Source organism: Malaya genurostris, chromosome 1 (assembly GCF_030247185.1).
Source record: "Malaya genurostris strain Urasoe2022 chromosome 1, Malgen_1.1, whole genome shotgun sequence".
Classification (NCBI taxonomy): Eukaryota; Metazoa; Arthropoda; class Insecta; order Diptera; family Culicidae; genus Malaya; species Malaya genurostris.
In genome coordinates, this window is record NC_080570.1 from 13486123 (window position 1) to 13506545 (window position 20423).

A 20423-nucleotide genomic window follows, 5' to 3' on the forward strand; every position below is an offset into this window, starting at 1 on the left:
AGACGAATCGTAAAAATAAGAACTGTTTGATATTTTCTGGCATGAAGTAACTTGCTAGTTATGTCACAGTTTTGTAATTGATGATATATTTTTGGTAGTAACTTCACAATATCAAGAATTTAGCATTTTAAATTTGCTTTTCAGCTTCAGTGAACTCGTTAAGCCTCGCTAGGGGAATAACGCAAACGACATTCCAGTTCACGCAGCATCTTCAGTAATTTGCCGGTTCGGTTTGTCTGTCTCTCTGTGTGTGTGCACGCGCGGAATCGAAATAAATTTCACAATGTACCGGATAATTCAATCGACATAAATTCTACAGAAATTTCACAATCCATTTTTCTGCCATTTTTCTTCTTTCACAGTTTGTCGTCCTACCCGGTGCTGCTGCCAAACGGTGTAATATAATTACAGGCCAACCCTCGTCTCGTCCTCGTTTGGCTCGGTGCGGGGGAAGAAAAACTATCTGGCCTGCAGAGGAACTCTCGGAACTGGTGAGGGGTGTGTGGCGGCTGGTTTTGTGGCGTGTGGTGTGCGTTGTGCTGCAGCAAAGAATCCCAAGAAAAACTAGATCCTAAAGGCGGCGGTGGAGGCGTCGGCGGCGGCCGTCCAATCCCGCTGAGTTCTTCTTCCCGTCGGTGCAACTGAAAGTACGAAATACGGTACCGAACCCGGGGAATCAAATTCCAATCGATTCCTATTTGGATTTCTTCTGCTTCGCCTCACGTGGTTCTCGCCCGGTGCCAACGTGTTCCGGAGATGTGATCAGAAGAAAGAAGCCAAAAAAAAAAACGAACGGTGAAATTTTTCGTGCTGCTGTCGATGGGATTAAATATTACCGGAGCGTTGGAAGGTAAAAGAAAATTTATTCGATTTGGTCGTGACCGAGACAGTTCTGCTACTGCCGGGGCCGGGCCAGGATCATTGCGGCGGGGGTGACAAATTTGCTCTAGGAATGCGACTGCTTCGCAGTTGTCAAGAAGATTGTCCTCTTTGGTGCACCGGCTGCTGTCGGTACTGAATGAATTACATTTGCAACGAAACACTTTTGCCGTGGAGGAGGAGGAAAAAAAATTACAATCCGATGCAAAGATCCCCCGCAGTTATTCTAGTTGTCGCCCAAAATCACTGAACTGTTCTCCGGTTAGCTTAGTGCTCCTGCTGCTGATGCTGCTGCCTGACGGCACTTGGCACTGAGTGGCGAGGACACTGAATAAGTAATAATCTCGTTTCAGGTTTCCACACTCGACGACTGCGGACAGGTGTCACCAACTCGCGTGGAATAAATCTGTTTCTTCGACGGTAAAAGAAAAAAAGAGAAAAAAAAACGGTGCGCAATACAAGCGACCGATCGACCAACCGCGGGTTGAAGTTTAAAAGTGAATCAAAGTGAGCGTTGTGAACGTGCAGGTTAACAAAGAAAAGTGCAAAGAAGAATAGTTCTACTACTCCAACAACAACAACAACAACTACAGCAACAGTGCAGCTTTTCCTTCAGGTGGTGAAAAGTCAGTCCGTGAAAGGTTGAAACGAATCGTGAGAAGAAAGAAAAAAATACTCAACTCAACTCCCGGCACAGATTGGCAACAGCAGCAAGTAACAGCAGAAGCGAATCCAGCAGCAACCAAGGAAAAACAAAAGGAAAAGTCATTTCGCTTGTTGATTAAATTTAAGGTGAGTTCTGTCTTGAGGGCCATTAGTACTAATTTGAGAGCATCCTTACGACCGTTTTGGGGGGAATGTTTTGTGGTGTAAATTGTACCGCTGTGAGAGCGAAAACAGAAGAGGAGGGTAGGGGGGAGACAAGGAAAAGAAGCAAAAAAAAAAGAACAACAACAATGGGACATTGTATTGAGTTTAAAAATTTACCGACGGAAATCAGAAACGACGGTGTTGAGGTAAACAATAATGACGATTCGCCACGATTTTTTTTTGTTTTGCTTCGTGGAAACAGGACTCGCGCTTTCCGATGATGGTGGTGCTAATCGAGCTAAACGAATTTGCGGATTTGAAAGGTAGTTTCAAATTTTCAAGCAGTCAGGTGTTGAATTTGTGACTAAGCATTTTGAATTTATGGTTTGTTGATCGTTTAATTAACTGACAACTTTTATTCTACCCATCTTCGAGGTTCGATAGGTAAGGTTTGTTCGCAATAAAATGTAGACAAGATCTAAACTAACTACAGTTACTTAATTGGGCTGCATGAAAAAACTACGAATTTCTGATTGCAACCAATTAAGTAAGCTCCTTTTGTTCAAGATTTTCGATATTTTTCTATAGTTATAGATTGTTGTTTATATCGAGAGAGTTCTTTCTTCACAAGAGCCCAAATACCGCTCAATAGGTCGTTATATACCATTCCAAAACATCTTTGATCTAGTGACAAGAAGCCAAAACACGCCAGAGTAGCTAGGGAGCGTCATGGTTGCGTAGAAATGTTAACAATCACTTCTTTAGGCATTCTTTACGGTATATTTCCTTGATTACCGGTAGTTCCGATAATGATGAAGCGACCACAGCTGCATATTGCCTGGCAAATCAAATATTTTTTTAAGAAACATGTGCATATTCTCAGTCCTGAAATGTTTTTCGACGCCGTTCCGTTGCATGGCAGTATAAAAAGACATTCCGGAAAGCTGCTGAAAGTCTTCCAGCACCATAAGTTTCATCGTCCATTACGACGCAGGAAAACTTCATCTAATATTCGCGATACAACTTACGAGCCCCGGTTTTAGCCGTCAAATTCTGTTTATCATTACGTTTCGGTGTCGTTTTCACATTAAACGACATCATACCCTGGCGGTGCTTGGAAGTATGCACGAATGTTGAAGACATTCTTTTTTTATAACCAGAGTACATACCGAAAGATCTTGTCTCTTCAGCAATATTCGTTTCAGCTTCGCCGTTCTTCTGGTGGTTCCAGAGATCCGTTTTTGTTCTGCTCCCAGACTTTCTGGCTGTTGTCAAGCGTGTATCGAGAGGTTTGAAAACGTTATGGACAGTGCTTGCAGAAAAACCTAGTCTATTTTTCAAGTTTTCTTCGTGACAGATCCGGATTTTCATTGCGACATTAGCTTTTCGCATTTGCTCTTTTTTGGACGCCATTTTCGATCTAAAGGCCTGTTGTATCACCAAAAATTCCTTTTTTAACATTGAACAGACGTTCATCTGCTTCTACGAAATATTTCAAGGGTTGATGAAATATTTTCAGAGGGGACGGGTATAGTAGCGTGATGGGTAAGTCGATGCCCTTTCACGCAGCCCACCTGGGTTCGATTCCCAACCCCGCACATAACAGATCGGCTGAAAAGTTCGTGTCGTTTCTATGAGAGGGCGCCACTAGAATTAAATCCATACCATTTTCAGTTAGTACCAACCTTCAAAAGATACGTGTATAAATTTGACAGCTGTCTGATTATTAGTTTGTGAGATATTGCATTTTGAGTGAAGCTACTTTTGTTATTGTAAAAAAAATGAAAAAAAAAAGGAATTTCGTGTGTTGATGAAACACTACTTTTTGATGAAAAAAAGTGCCGCCGATACCAAAAAATGGCTTGATGAGTGTTATCCAGACTCTGCACCGGGCGAAGCAACAATTCGTGAGTGGTTTGCAAAATTTCGTACTGGTCATATGAGCACCGAAGACGATGAACGCAGTGAACGTCCAAAAGAGGCTGTTACCGATGAAAACGTGAAAAAAATCCACAAAATGATTTTCAATGACCGTAAAGTGAAGTTGATCGAGATAGCTGACACCCTAAAGATATCAAAGGAACGTGTTGGACATATTATTCACGAATATTTGGATATGAGAAAGCTTTGTGCAAAATGGGTGCCTCGTGAGCTCACAATCGATCAAAAACAACAACGAATTAATTATTCTGGGCAGTGTTTGGAGCTGTTATATCGAAATAAAACCGTTTTTTTTTCGTCGATATATAACAATGGACGAAACATGGCTCCATCACTTCACTCCGGAGTCCAATCGACAGTCAGCTGAGTGGACTGCACGCGATGAACCGAACCCAAAGCTTGAAAAGACTCAACAATCGGCCGGTAAGGTTATGGCGTCTGTATTTTGGAATTCGCATGGTATAATTTTCATCGACTACCTTGAAAAGGGGAAAACCATCAACAGTGACTATTATATAGCGTTATTAGAGCGTTTGAAGGACGAAATTTAAAAAAAACGGCCTCATTTGAAGAAGAAAAAAGTTTTGTTTCATCAAGACAATGCACCGTGTCAAAAGTCAATGAAAACCATGCTGAAATTGAACGAATTGGGCTTCGAATTGCTTCCTCATCCACCGTATTCTCCAGATTTGGCCCCCAGTGACTTTTTGCTGTTCTCAGACCTCAAGAGAATGCTCGCTGGTAAAAAATTTAGAAGCAATGAAGAGGTAATCGCTGAAACTGAGGCCTATTTTGAGGCAAAGGACAAATCGTACTTCAAAAATGGTATCGAAAAGTTGGAAGATCGCTATAATCGCTGTATCGCCTCTGATGGCAATTATGTTGAATAATACCTATTTAGGGGTGTCCAGATTTTGCTGCGAAACTAGACTAATTTAAGGTGTTGCCGAAAGTAATCTTTACGATGGTGGTAGATAACATCAGGTTGAACAAAGAACTTATCCGATGCTCGAAAAGAACTACAAGAACAATAACAAGAAATAAAAAAATAATTAAAACGGTTAATTTGGCTAACCCCTAAATGACCGAACCTGAATCGGCCAGAAATAGTCGAAAACACGTTTTCGTTCGGCACGTCAGAAAAGACATTGCACTCCGTTGCAAAACAAAAAGTGTTTTGTAAATAGCCGAAACTTTACGTCTGCTTAGCGGTTCAAATTGAACTGCCGAGTTTAGCACTAAGCAGTTCAATTCAAAGTGCTCTGCACTGATGATTCAAAGACGAAACGTAATAATAATAAGAAATAAAAGTCATAAAATAAAAAAGGGTCCATGGACAATCGTTAAGGAAGTGCTTGAACATTTTTGTTTAATTTAAAATCGTTGAAAAGCCTTCAAACTTTCTCTGTTTAGTATTGTGAGAAAAAATATTTAATTTCGATATTGGAAGTCTCCTAAAAATGAAAAAAGTCTGAACATCTATACGAGAAATCAATTTGTGGAATTATTGTGCAAATATTATGATGGCAGCATTTTGAACCATCTTTCTTTATTCGAATCCGTTCAAAAACTTGTGTGATCACGCCTTACTCTTCTCATTAAAACAGTCTCATAACATCTTTGTCTTTGTCTAGAGAAATGTAATATAATTGCAGAAAAAACGACCTTCGAACGGAAGCTCGGTGACCCATATCGTATACTACTCGTCTCAGCTCGACGAGATTGTACAGATTCCGCAGATTTCCGAGATTTCTTGACTGCTCAATTTTCAACAAGCTTAGGTTCGTTTGAGAGCTAGCATTGAACCATTTATCAAGTCTCCGGATATATAATGGCATAAGTGACGTAACCGACCAAACGCGTTATTTTTTTACCGCACCATATTCTCAGAGATGGTTCAACCGATTTCAACAAGGCTCATTTGAAAGCAACCAGTGCACTATTAATCAAGTCCGAAGATCAAATGGCTGTTACTTCCGTCCTCGGATATATAATGTCGTAAGTGACGTAAACGACAAAAACGCGTTTTCTTACCACTCAATTTTCTCAGAGATTGCTTAGTCGATTTGAACACACACCTAGGCTCGTTAAAAAGCTACTATTGAATTATGGATCAAGTCCGAAGATTAAATGGCTGTTACTTTCGTCTTCGGATATATAATGGCGTAAGTGACGTAACCGACAAAACGCGTTTTCCTGCCACTCCATTTTCTCAGAGATGGCTCAGTCGATTTTAACACACACACCTAGGTTAGTTTAAAAGCTACCATTGAACTATGGATCAAGTTCGAAGATCAAATGGCTGTCTCTTCTGGTTTAGGAGATGTGATGGTATAAAAGACGTAACTGACAAAGCGCGTTGTTATTTTTTACAGCTTAATTTTCTCAGAGATGGCTGAGCCGATTTCAACAATTTTAGGGTCGTTTGAAAGGTACTATTGAATTGTGGATCAAGTTTGACAATCGAATGGTTATGACTTCCGGTTCCGCATCATCGAAAGAATTTTCTTCATTCTTATTTAAGGTAGCGCTTCGCCCTGGTCAGGTCGAAACGAGACAACTCAATGCTTCCTTTTGCTTTGTCGCCGAAATTTCACCCTAAATTGCAAATTTCTCCAAAACTAACCCGATTTACGAAAAATCAAAAACATACGATTGTAGATAAACTGATTTATTTTTACAACTCGCACGTAATCTTTCGATAAAAACGTTTATCAGGCACAATTTTTATACGAATCGATAGAAAAATTCATTATCTAGAAACTTATGTTCTTGGAATTTCCCCGTTCTCTCGCAATTATGGGTAAAGTGCGTGAAACCCCGGGGTAGGCAGAGAACCTCACCTGACCACGGCGAAGCGCTACCTTAATGTCAATCAATGTCAATGTCAATCAAATTTGAAAAGGTTATGACGAACATAGCCGATTCGAGAGATGTAAACTTATATGTGACGTAACCGATGAATCTAAGCGTTTGTTAATGAGACAAACATTTTCTCGGAGATGAAATAATCTGTTTTAGAAAGACTTAGAAACTATTTAATTGTTTGATAAGCTCACAATATTAATGGCCGAGGATAGAATCTTATAAATGGTTTAATGAGACCATTTAAATGGCAATAGAAAAGTAACTCGAACAAATGTTTGTGGCACCCTCTACATTATCACTGAAAAGCCACATTGCGTAATTTGTTTTTCCAAGTGTATATGCAGTATACTTTGGCAAAGGACAAACTTTTATTTACCTAAATTATGCTTTTAATATTTACCTAAATTATGCTTTTAATGGATCCTACAAAAGTGTGTTCCCAAAATTAGTCAAATTTCGAACAGGAAAAAAACAGTCCTAATGCTCTTTGATAGTATATAAAACACAAATTTATTAGCAACAAGAAACTCCATTTCATTATCCATTCCAGATAGTGCTGCACCTCGCATCAACCCCTATCCCTATGCAAAGCATTAGTCTTAATGTGTTGTTTCCTTCCGCATATTCATGTTTCTCTATTCATCTTTCACAGCCAGAGCTAGAACTGGGCAGTCGATTCGATCCTTCCAAGGGATGTGTGGTGTTCACTAAATCGACAGAAGGCTATCAATCGAGTTGGAATAACATACATGAATCGGCAGTAATTTCTCAGAACACTGCATCGCATGGATGCGCTGAACGCTAGCCAGGTTGTACAGAAGAACAATCCCATCCATCCTGGCCTTTAGCGGAATGCGTGCCCGTTTTACTGCATTTCAAAGGAAATTCTCGTAAGTTCAGTTTGAAGCTTCAAACGTTAAAAAAAAAAAGAATTTCCAAAACCTATCCGACAATCATAATAAGACTCACCGTCGCACTTAATCAGCCGGGCCCTACGCTCTTAAACACCCCGTCGAGAGTCGTTCATCACAACACCGCACGGTAAGAACCATACTCCCGTGGCTGGCCATTAAACTTAAGTATCGTGAGCCAGCTATTCTCAATTGCACTCCTGTTGCTTTTTAAAATTCAAAACATAGAACTGTTACACCTTGCCCCCCGTACGCACCACCGCCGCCAACCCGGGAACCGCACCACCGAGCAGCTCGCCGAAGATATCAAAATTAAATACCCTCCGACGTTTCCAGTTTATTATAGTCTCTCGCACTTCAGTCGACTCGAGCCGGGAAGATTCTTACGAGAGTCATTACCATAAATGAAGCATTAAAAGCGCTGTTAATTACACACAAAACAAATGCTTTTCCATTTCATTGCTCGATGCTGATTCCGGCGGCGATGATTTCTGGCTCGGTGGCCATTGAAGAGCGAAAGAAACCGTCAGAGAAAGAGAGAGAGGGCATGGGGAAGTGGAGCAAACTTTCTTCTGCCTGCTGCAGGAGCTGAGAAATCTTCAGGATCCGACACCCGGTTGGATGCAATTTTCTTGCTACGGTGTCACTAACTCTTTATGCAAATGAGATAAATTTTCTCCGACATGAATGAAGCCATTTTCACCATCCGGATGAGTAGTAGGAATATGATTGTGGTAATTATGTGACGGCATTTGTAAGCTTTCCGCTAAGAGTATTTGAGTACCGGAAACTTTACTTCGACAGAGGTTATACTGTGGGTACACATTCTTGCACTTCTTCAGACAGACAGACAGCTGGTGGAAGAATAAGTAACCTGTTCTGACATTCAATAAAACAATAACGACTCGATCATGAAACCAGAAGTACTGTCCCAACCAATATCCTTTCCTTTCTGGAACACCCTCAAAAGTAAACCATAAAGGGTGCTGTTTGCCAGAAATGACAGACCAATGGCAATCGCGTCAGACCCACAAATCATCGGGAGCTCGGATTTGGAAACGGGAAAAGGTCTGACGCCGGTTGTCTACCGATCCTGAAGTGCCTTACATCGATGACAAATTGAACCCCATACATGCGCACACACCAACGTCCGGTTGTTTTTGCCCAGCAAGAATGCGATTTCCTCTTTTGTTTGAGTTTTGTTTTCTTCGACGCGATAATGCAATTCGACTCGACGGTGTCTTTCTGTCTGCCTGTGGTGAGAAATGGCGGACGGTGCGGGGGCTGTCAGACTAGACTGAATGCAATTAAACCTTAGTAGACTGCGCTCCACCTTTTCAAAGTTCTGTTCCGTGTCATTCACTTGCGAAACTAAACTTTTGCAAGAACTAGCACAAGAAGATAGACGCGCCGCGGTCGGTGAATCGTGTGCTTAGTAAACAAGGAAATAAAATCGCATGAATAGCATTTCATTCCAATTGGGTTTCTGTCGCTGTTAAGCACAACTGAATCTCGGTTCGCAAAAGGATAATTCCGTGTTTTAGCGGTTGATGCGAATGAGCTTTGCTAGAATCGTTGAAAAGGCATTGACTGCAATTAAACGGCGACGGTGCAACGCAAAAACAAGACGATGGAATTTCATATTTTCATGGTTAATAGATTTACTTTCATGAATATCAACGAAGAAATATAATTTTTTATGGCAAATTTTTGTAAATATGGAATAATTTTTGTTATTGCAAATTACCAATTAAGGACTTAAATTTAGAGTTGGGAATTGAAATAATTAAGCCGTTTTGAATCAATAAAATGTATTAGAGCTTGTCTTTAACTTGCTAATGATTATTTTAATTTCATCATAACTTGTCTCAGTGTTGCAGGTTGCGTGAAAGGCATCGACTAATCCATCACACTATTCCCGTCCCCTGGGAATAAATTCTGAAACTGAATTCAGGAATTAAATTCTGGTTCAAAAGTTAGTCTCAAAATTTAGGTTCGGAGTTCAGATCTCAAGAATTCAGATCCTTAATCAGAATCTAGATCCTTAATCCATATCTTGTATCAGAATTCTGGAGTCGAATTCCGAACACAATTTAAGGCATTAAATTCAGTTCCAGTTATAGTCCAGGAAGCAGTGCAAAAAATCTGGTTCCAGGTTCCAGAGTTAGGATTCAATTTTTAAATTCTGAGCCTGTATCCTGGAACTAAATTCTTTGCCTGAAAGTTCAGAATTCCAATCCAGAAATTAAGTTAAGAACTCAGGTGGTCTAGAATCTAAGCTCTGTACTCAGTTCCGACATTTAGTTCTAGAATTCAGTTCCAGAATCCAATCCGGATGAGGTTTTACACCTTGAAAAGGCTCTAAAGTGGGTGTTGCGTTTTCCCACAGCTGGTCAAAATCAGCTCATCGTTACTGATGACTAGATTCCATGTATTGAAATTCTAATTTCCACCGCATCCTCCATATTCGCAAGATTCAGCCACCAGTAACTCCATTATGTTCTCAGATTTCAAAATGAAGGCTATTAGAAAGAGATCGGCATCGATTGATAAGGTGTGGTTTGAGGGATTTTTTTTGTGTCGAAGAAATCTTAGTATAAAAGTGGTATAGAAATGTCACAACGCCGTTTGGAATAATTGTGTTGCACTTCAAAGAAAAAAACATTGATGAATATATTCGATTTTTTCAGACCGAGGAGTTTTTAACCAAAGGCAAATGCGCATTATGATGTCTTTGATGTTCCTCGACACGGAACATTTCTTAGAATTGTTTAATTATCAGTTATCTGTGGTGTGTGTTTAATCTATCCTGAGCCCCACTATCTGGCAGTTTACAGACAAAAGGTGTTTCCATGTGTTTGTTTATAAATGCAAAAAACTTTAGTGTTGGACTCAGGAACCCATTTCGTATACAGAGCAAATCATGTTCCGAGGTCATCGTTCCATCGACTTGCCCCGCCTAACTGAAATGTTTGTCTCAAATGGATTCAAACATTACGGAAAGACTTTCGATTCCTTGCAATCGTACTTTAGTTTTGTATGAATCTTTAACATTTTCTAATTTTACCAATACTCGAGCTTGCATTCAATGTTCGATTTTTTACCGCATCGAAACCTTCCAAACCTTCAGTCTTCAGAAAAGTCATTCTTACTCTTAAGACGTGTTTTGCTTTATGCGTCAAATTATATAAATTCGATATGCAAAATGCTTATTTATGAATTGCAAAAAAGGCTGCAGACGGTTTTGATTGAAACAAGTTGACAATTTAAAGTCACATTAAGGGATTTAAATACACTTCAGCAATAGGACGTCAATGCGATATACTTGCCCTATTTGGAAGATTTCCAATAATTTTAGCGTTTCAAATGAATTATTACGGGAGACCGGGGCTAGTTGACCGAACAGCCGGTTGGCAGAGTACCTCTTCTGAAAAGGCTATTATGCGCAGTGGTGACATCTATAATGATTTTGGTGGAGCATTAGGTCACCCACGTACCGACGTAATTTTTGATGTTTCTGTGTTGTCGTTTGTGCAAGAGCACGTTTTTTTTTCTTTTTCCGGCACTGGTGAATTAATTTATGTTTTTGTAAAGTAATACGTGGATCAATTTATAATTGATTTCCAAAAGCGTGGTACCATTGGAAATGGGTATTCAAAACTTTACAAAAAGGCATATCGGTTTTCAGTATAACCTTACTTTTATTTATGTTAATCGTGAATGTTCTCGAAGACATTCATTGGGGCAGGTTGGCCGAGTTGTAATTTTAGCTTAGAGTAAAGTGCACTTGGATATTCGTGAAATGTTACCATTTTTTTGGCCGGAATTGGATTGTATGTTTATATTGATGAAAATAAAGGAAATAAATTTAAATCATTGTCAAAAAGAAACAAGAGATTAGAATCATTCAAAGTTTGAAATTGTCGATAGAAAATATGATTTATAAATCAAATGTCATGAAAACTTTTAGCATTTAAAGTTCCTGCCAGGATTTCTCGCAGATTTGCCCAACCCCGAACAAAACTCGTCCATCAGTATAGAATCTGCTGCAGATGTAAGCCATCCTGAAAATAACAAACCTCTCCCCAAAGGCTGATTCGGAGGAGCGTGAATCGCGAATTAATCCAAATTTTTTTAAACATTTCTTCAATAAAAGCAGCATTGGAGGGGTAAAAAATGAAACCAAGCATAAGCGCGAACGCTGGTGGAGGAAAAGGTAGAAAGAAAGCTGAAAAAGTTCACTAATGCTGCCGGAACTAATTCCAGAATAGTTAAAAAGACTCCAAAACCAAGAAGGGGACCAGAACCAGAAATAGTACATAAATTCCGAAAGCGAAACAAGGCCAACTAGCCCCGGTCTCTCCTACATACAAACCAATTCTCACCCTCTCATTCTGTTACTAACGCAGAAGGCAAATAGTACCCAGACGACACCGTATTTTGATTTTTTTTAAATATCGACTTGGGAAACTTTGTTTGATGCCATTTTTTTAGGAAACGCACGAAACGTCGAGATCTGGTGCCAGTTTTTTTTAGTTAACACCAGATCTCGATGTTTCATGCATTTTTAAAACAGAACAAAAAATCCAAATGTGGCAAAACTCGCATAAAATACCTAAAACCCATGCAGGAAACTTGAGAAAATATTGAAAATACATGGTTTTCTTCGTTCAAATCGATACATTGAAATATTTATAACGAGTAGGTGCCTGAGCAGTAAGTGTTCAAATCCTGAACTTATGATGCATTCATCCTTTTTTACGCTTTCAACGATATTAAACTAACTAGAGATTAAAACAATATTGTTTTCACTTGAGCAAACTGAAACTGACCCAGAGTATTTTCATCAAACAAACACTTTTCACGAAACTGTGTTGGGTTCGCACCTAGCAGCAAAGGTTTGAGCAAACCCAATATAAAAACCAGGTTCGAAACAAACGGCTTCAAACAAACGGTTTGACAGCAGTTAGGGTGAAAACTGGGTTTAGGTTTGGCATCAAGCGAAAACGACAAGGAAAAACAATTCGAACTTTTCTCAACAGCCTTCGGGTTTATAAATTTAATTCGTAATTGATTCTTCGTTTAAATTCATTTGATTGTATTAAGAAACATCTGAGATATTACAAAAATATATAATTAAGGATGACCTACACCACGCAGCCACCTGGAACCTTTCGTAGTTTGTAATATTTTCAACAACACTTTTTATCCGTGTTCTATCTAATCATTTAATTTTCAGTTATTTGTGGTTACACTAAACTACCCGAAAACTGTATCATAAATTGTTGATCATATTTTAGAAGGCATGGAGTAAAAATTGTATTGCGTCATTAAGTGCAACAGGAGATATTCACGATCAAAAACTTATCACTTTCCCACATGACAGAATTTGAAAGGGTGCCCCATAGTGAAGTCAGATGTATAAATGTCAAAAGAATTGTAGTTTATTTTAATATACCAGTCTTTTACTAGCTCGCGTTCTGATCGAGATTGAGGGTGTTTAATCTCAAATGAATAGACTAAGGAGTGTATCGAAAATAAGCTATCCACAATTTTTTTATCAAATTATGATAAAAAACGAAGTTTTATTCAAACTAAAAATTGATCCTTTATTGTACGAGGTTAAACTTGAGCATCACGAATTTCCGAATTTTTGATCGAACGCTCTTTATCAAGTTCCAAACAAGTGCTACATCGCATTTTTTGGACGCTTGAGCCCAATTTTTTTGCATATTCCCAGCTGCCTTACCAGTCTTCTTGAAGACCCTCTTCACGATTGCCCAGTAACGTTCGATGGGTCGAAGCAGAGGGCAATTTGATTAATTGATTATATTCTCAACGAAATTTATACCCTTTTCCGCAAGCCAATTGAGAGTGGTTTTGGCATAGTGAGCCGACGCTAAATCCGGCCAAAACAGTGGAGGTGTGCTATGCTTCTTATATAAAGGCAGCAATCTCTTTTGGAGACACTCAGATCGATAGATTTTTGCATGTATAATTCCGGTAGTGTAAAAAATGGGTGACTTCAAACCACAGGAACATATTGCTTGCTATACCAGTACCTTTCGATCGAATTTCTCCCACTTCAATCGACCTGTCCGCATCGCTCACATCCTCCCCAACGACGACAGTAAAGTATTGTGGACCTGGAAGGATTTTTGAGTGCTCCTTTACATAAGTCTCATCGTCCATCAAATCGCATGCATCCGGACACTGCAAAAGACGCGAATACAATTTCCAGGTCCTTATTGCTGCTCGCTTCTTCTGTTCTACACTTTGTTTCGAGATTTTCTGCTTCTTGTAGGTCTTCAGGTGATTTCGCCTCTTGATACGCTGGATCATTCCGACACTCGTTCCTGCTATTTTGGCCAAATCACGTATTGACATTGATTTGTTCTTCATGATTAGAGGTATCACTTTCTGGTCCGGTTTCGGGTTGGAAGAACCGAATTTTTCTGCCTCTTCCTGGTAGCTCATCCAAAGAATAGTGTTCCCCAAACTTATGATTGATGGTTTTAACACTGGCATGATGAATTCCAAACTGCTTCGCCAATTTTCACATAGTAATACCCTTCCCACTTAGCCATGTGTCCAGAACCTTAATTTTCAATACACCACATTTTGAAAACTCAGAATTTCAACCGCCCAAACAAGTAAACAAACGAAATCTGACAGCCAAACGCACAGCATGCTGTGATCTCAACATAAAAAACCATCACAAATACATGCGTACAACACAAATGTATGTGAATAGCTTATTTTCGATACACGCCTTAGAACGACAAGCTTCAAAATATTCTCCGCAGTCGGCTGCCCAAATCTATCCACGCATGGAAACCTAATTGATTCATTTAACCAATACATTTTCCATTGCCGTCATACGCGTGGAAACTATTCATCAAACCAATATCCTTTCCTTTTCCTTCTTTCGTAGCTTGCAGTGAGCAATCAATAGTAAAATTACAAAATTTCTGAGAAGTTCCTTTAAAAAATCTGACGAATTAACATATTTGGAATGCAATTAATGTGTTTCCTTTAGGACTTTTTAGTATATTTACTCAACTCAAAAGATAGAGCGTCGGAGTACGCCGGGAATCATAGTTTTAACCTAACCACAGCCTACTTCTCTGACACATCTTCGGGACAGCAAACGACATTCGTTGGCTGTCACTTTGCTCTCTTTGAGTTGCATTGAGAAAAAAAAGCTGTAGAAAAGCTGTCATCATATCATCGTTGAATACGTTCTTTCCGGTTTCCGCTTGTCTGACACGGACCAGAGTGTGTGTGTGGGTGTACGGTGAGTGGATGTTTCGTATGAATCGAAATCCGTCGTGAAGTGGTTTGCAATTTCACTCGCTTTCCGTAGGTTGCTTCTGGAGCCAATTCCTTTCTTCCTTCGGCTGCGCTGTTGCAGCAAGCATCTGTTTCTCGATGTCCTTCGGAAAACTTCGCTACGTGCTTGCGTCGTGAGTCTAATTCCCATGTGTTTGCGGTTGCATTTTGCTGCTAATGGCACTCACTCACAATAGGATGAAATTAAATATAAAAGCAGTGCTGAGAGAGAGAGATAGAGAGCAAACTTCCAACCCCCCCGTCCTCCTTCCCCGTTACTTGAAGCCACCAGTGCCGATAGAAAGTTCGTTGAGCTGAAATTGAACTGAAAGTTGCTGCTCGGTCGGAAATAGTTAGTTGAAAGAGAAGAGCCTTTTTTTTTGCTCGAATATGAACCGCATTCATGTCTCAACCGAGCTTTCGTTTACTGGCAACTGGGTTCTAAAATGTTTCGTCCTCGTTTTCCAAAACACGGTTCATTGAATTTCGACGGAGCTCTCTGTTCCGCTGCCTCGCGGAACGCGCAGTGGTTTAGCATAATTTAAATACTTATCACAATAATATTTCGACTCGCAAGAAGCTTCGCAGCTGAAGTGGAAGAATGGCATTCAACCCGATTATCCGCCGGCACGATAAGAGGAGGACACTGTGCATCGTGGCATTAAACGACACCCGGCGTCTGCTGCAGCAAACTGCCACAACAAATTATTTTACAGTCCGGACCGAGACCCCCGGTTCTCCGCGTCCGCCGTCGTCAAACAGGCGCGCCTCCAGATGCGAGGCGGCGGGGTTGAGTCCATCGAACGAATCGTTTCATTGCCAATCCGTGCCGCATATAGTGTTACTGATGATGCCATTCTCGTCCTTCCACGCGAGAAGGCTACAGGGTTCAAAGCGCACCCCCGGGAGCGACCGACGACGACGACGACGACGACGAGGAAAGAGTCCACTGGCCGCGTTGGTTGGTTGGTTACATAACGATAATGGCGGCTTGATATCGTTTTATGGCACTCGTCCTTGTCCTGCAGGGCTCTGGCCGACCACCAGAGTGGACATTCGGTTTCGGGTAGAAAACCATCAGGAAGCTGGTCAGACCGAACCTCTCCCAAACTTCACACATACTAATTAAAACGGCTTTCGTGCAGATTTTCGAAGGACTCACCAAAACTGCCACCGGCCATTTTACCCCAGCCTACTCGAACCGATCCGATCGTCGTCAGACCGACAGAACGGTTGTAAGTCCATCCGGAGTAGTTTGAAGCCCGGTCGGGCAAATGTTGTGCATCGATAACCTTCAGAATAGCGACTGCAGCACCGGCTGCGGGTGGAGTTTCGAATAGAACGACGGTGACTACTCCAAAGGCTACGTTCGGTGGTTGCGCTACTTCTGTTACTTCCCAACCTATCGGGCTACAAATACAGAAAAACAACAACAACAGCACCATCACAGTCGGCTACCGGGAGAGCTCCGGTGAGGCAGACAGGCGAATAAGACATAACCCTTTCGATAACCCGGGATGATGACACGGACGCCGACGCCGACGACGTCGATGGAACGACGATGTGGCACTTGATGAGAATTTCCGCTCGAGAGAGAGAGAGAGACAGAGACATACACACCGTTTTCAATGCAAGTGTCGTTCCCGGTGTGAGTGTGTGTGTCCTTGTCATCGGATCATGTCGAGAATAAAGTGTTTTCTTTTTAGTCGTCTGTTGATGTTGTTGTCCGGAGCCGAAGGGACGACATGAAAGCAACACTCGGAGTTGTGTAATGACAGGATCTGTTTACTTGGGCGGAAACTCCGGGTGCTGGAAAGTACTTTGATACTTGTGTCAGCAATCGTTTCGATTATTCGGTACTTGGTGTGCTTTCGGAAGTTCGGTGCTCCGGCGCGCTTGTCATCAGCGTGTTCATTCGACCGAACCGTTTCGACTGTTTGGACAGGTTTTACGACATAAAATGCATCCGGAGATCGAGTGGGGCATCTGGGATCACTCTTTGGAAATGATTGCTTGCTTGCTGGTAACACAATGTTCTGTGCTGTTTTATTCGTATTGATTTCCGTAATATTGCAAGAATTGAGTTTGAACTCTGTTTTTCCAGCTCGCAAAAGTTCGAAATCGATCTTAATTTTTATTTCATTTCCCACACAGACAACGTAAGTGACTTACGAAAACCAAATACAATCCTGCCACTTCAAAAGTTGCATTAAAAAAAAGTGTTATAGAAGCAGATATTTTTAGCTCGAAAGAATTGTCATATGTTTTCATCTCGCCCTCGACTCATCAGTGCATTAGCAGTTTAGGTTAAACTGCAAATGTCAACTCGCCATTCAACATAAAAAAAACACTCATGAATGTCTTCCCTGACGTGCCGAACAAAAACTACATGTGGCGACTTTTTGGTCGTCATGGGAAGGTTTTGGATTCTAAAAAAAAATTATCCCATGATGAACTTTCCTGTCCAGTATTGACACGTTTAACAGAGTATTCTGTGAAATTTTCTCACAAATTGAGTTTCGCTGGATTTTCGGATGATTATGACTTACAGATTAGTTCAGGTTTCGAATAAAAGACACTGAAAAACTCAGTTTTGACAAATAAAAATTTTTTTGTGAGAAAAACTTTTCGTTATTAAAATTGTCCATTGTGAAATGTGGAAAAGGTCTCTAGCGAACATAATTACTTGTCTTGCGACAAAATTTCATCAAAATCCACCACGATGTTTTCTGTACATTGATCGTAAATTTCTTAAATCTTAGATTTTCTTATTTTTCAATGTATTTATTTGGTATGACTGGCTCCTCTTGCCTTTCTGACTCTTTTGACTATTTTCTACTATAGAGATATCTTCTGGTTTCTGGCTTTAGACTTCTCGATTCTTGCTGTTTGCTTCAGGCTTCTTTTTTGTGGCTTCTGCCTGCAGGTTTCTGTTTCATAACATCTGGTTTCTAGCTTCAGATGTCTGAATTTCAGTTTCAGACATCTGACATCTGGCTTCAGAATGCTGCATTCTATCTTTAAGTTTCTGACTTTTGCCTCCAATCTTCTACCTTCCGGTTTCTGGCTTCTGACTTCTAATTGCTGACCTATGACTTTTGATTTTTAACTGACTTCTGACTACTGACTTCTGACTTCTGACTTCTGACTTATGACATTCAACTTCTGCCTTCTGGCTTCTACTGGTTTCTGTCATCTGGTTTCTGGCTTCTGGCTTCTGACCGCTGGCTTCTGACTTTTGATTTTTAATTACTGTTTTCTGACTTCTGATTTTTGACTTCTGATTTCTAATTTCTCACTTCTGTCTTCTGAATTTCGACTTCTGACTTCTAATTTTTAATTTAGGACATTTGACTTCTAATTTCAGCCTTTTGACTTCTAACTTCTGACTTCTAATTTCAGACTGCTAACTTCTAACTTCTAGCTTCTGGCTTTTGACTTCTGACTTTTGACTTCTGACCTCTGAATTCTAACTTCTGACTTCTGCATGCTGGCTTCTGGAATTTTGATTCTCACTTCTGGTTTCTGGTTTCTGTCATCTGGTTTCAGGCTTCTAACCTCTGGCTTCTGACTTCTAATTTATGATTCCGGACTTCTGGCTTCTGGCTTCTGACTTCGGCCTTCTGGCTTCTGTCATCTGGTTTCTGACTTCTGACTTCTAATTTCTGATTCCTGACTTCTGACTTCTAATTTCTGACTTCTAATTCCTGACTTTTGATTTTTGACTTCTGATTTTCAACTTTTGACTTTTGACCTTTTACTTTTAACTTTTTATTTTTTACTTTTTACTTTTTACTTTTTACTTTCTACCTTTACCTTTTACTTTTTACTCTTTACTTTTGACTTTTGACTTTTGACTTTTGACTTTTGACTTTTGACTTTTGACTTTTGACTTTTGACTTTTGACTTTTGACTTTTGACTTTTGACTTTTGACTTTTGACTTTTGACTTTTGACTTTTGACTTTTGACTTTTGACTTTTGACTTTTGACTTTTGACTTTTGACTTTTGACTTTTGACTTTTGACTTTTGACTTTTGACTTTTGACTTTTGACTTTTGACTTTTGACTTTTGACTTTTGACTTTTGACTTTTGACTTTTGACTTTTGACTTTTGACTTTTGACTTTTGACTTTTGACTTTTGACTTTTGACTTTTGACTTTTGACTTTTGACTTTTGACTTTTGACTTTTGACTTTTGACTTTTGACTTTTGACTTTTGACTTTTGACTTTTGACTTTTGACTTTTGACTTTTGACTTTTGACTTTTGACTTTTGACTTTTGACTTTTGACTTTTGACTTTTGACTTTTGACTTTTGACTTTTGACTTTTGACTTTTGACTTTTGACTTTTGACTTTTGACTTTTGACTTTTGACTTTTGACTTTTGACTTTTGACTTTTGACTTTTGACTTTTGACTTTTGACTTTTGACTTTTGACTTTTGACTTTTGACTTTTGACTTTTGACTTTTGACTTTTGACTTTTGACTTTTGACTTTTGACTTTTGACTTTTGACTTTTGACTTTTGACTTTTGACTTTTGACTTTTGACTTTTGACTTTTGACTTTTGACTTTTGACTTTTGACTTTTGACTTTTGACTTTTGACTTTTGACTTTTGACTTTTGACTTTTGACTTTTGACTTTTGACTTTTGACTTTTGACTTTTGACTTTTGACTTTTGACTTTTGACTTTTGACTTTTGACTTTTGACTTTTGACTTTTGACTTTTGACTTTTGACTTTTGACTTTTGACTTTTGACTTTTGACTTTTGACTTTTGACTTTTGACTTTTGACTTTTGACTTTTGACTTTTGACTTTTGACTTTTGACTTTTGACTTTTGACTTTTGACTTTTGACTTTTGACTTTTGACTTTTGACTTTTGACTTTTGACTTTTGACTTTTGACTTTTGACTTTTGACTTTTGACTTTTGACTTTTGACTTTTGACTTTTGACTTTTGACTTTTGACTTTTGACTTTTGACTTTTGACTTTTGACTTTTGACTTTTGACTTTTGACTTTTGACTTTTGACTTTTGACTTTTGACTTTTGACTTTTGACTTTTGACTTTTGACTTTTGACTTTTGACTTTTGACTTTTGACTTTTGACTTTTGACTTTTGACTTTTGACTTTTGACTTTTGACTTTTGACTTTTGACTTTTGACTTTTGACTTTTGACTTTTGACTTTTGACTTTTGACTTTTGACTTTTGACTTTTGACTTTTGACTTTTGACTTTTGACTTTTGACTTTTGACTTTTGACTTTTGACTTTTGACTTTTGACTTTTGACTTTTGACTTTTGACTTTTGACTTTTGACTTTTGACTTTTGACTTTTGACTTTTGACTTTTGACTTTTGACTTTTGACTTTTGACTTTTGACTTTTGACTTTTGACTTTTGACTTTTGACTTTTGACTTTTGACTTTTGACTTTTGACTTTTGACTTTTGACTTTTGACTTTTGACTTTTGACTTTTGACTTTTGACTTTTGACTTTTGACTTTTGACTTTTGACTTTTGACTTTTGACTTTTGACTTTTGACTTTTGACTTTTGACTTTTGACTTTTGACTTTTGACTTTTGATTTTTGACTTTTGACTTTTGACTTTTGACTTTTGACTTTTGACTTTTGACTTTTGACTTTTGACTTTTGACTTTTGACTTTTGACTTTTGACTTTT

The 20423-nt window shown here is 39.2% G+C and overlaps 2 protein-coding genes across 3 annotated transcripts in view; one reads left to right on the forward strand and one right to left on the reverse strand.

Moving 5' to 3' along the window:
* Positions 1 to 363: 363 nt before the first annotated feature.
* LOC131432954 (uncharacterized) overlaps positions 364 to 20423 on the forward strand; it is a 385697-nt gene continuing 365637 nt past the window's right edge. Inside the window, exons 1-2 of one of the 2 annotated variants that reach the window (XM_058599613.1) lie at positions 364 to 850; positions 1233 to 1671. The gene's annotated coding sequence lies outside the window, so the exon portion shown is untranslated. Of the gene's footprint in view, positions 851 to 1232; positions 1672 to 20423 lie in introns of those variants that run through there. The other variant, XM_058599620.1, reaches the window with a different exon arrangement.
* On the reverse strand, positions 18612 to 19163 carry LOC131425409 (uncharacterized; the record flags this gene model as incomplete). The annotated part of the gene is made up of 2 exons (XM_058587333.1): positions 18612 to 18662; positions 19116 to 19163. Coding segments are annotated over 2 exons (99 nt in total), but the record flags the coding sequence as incomplete, so codon positions are not given.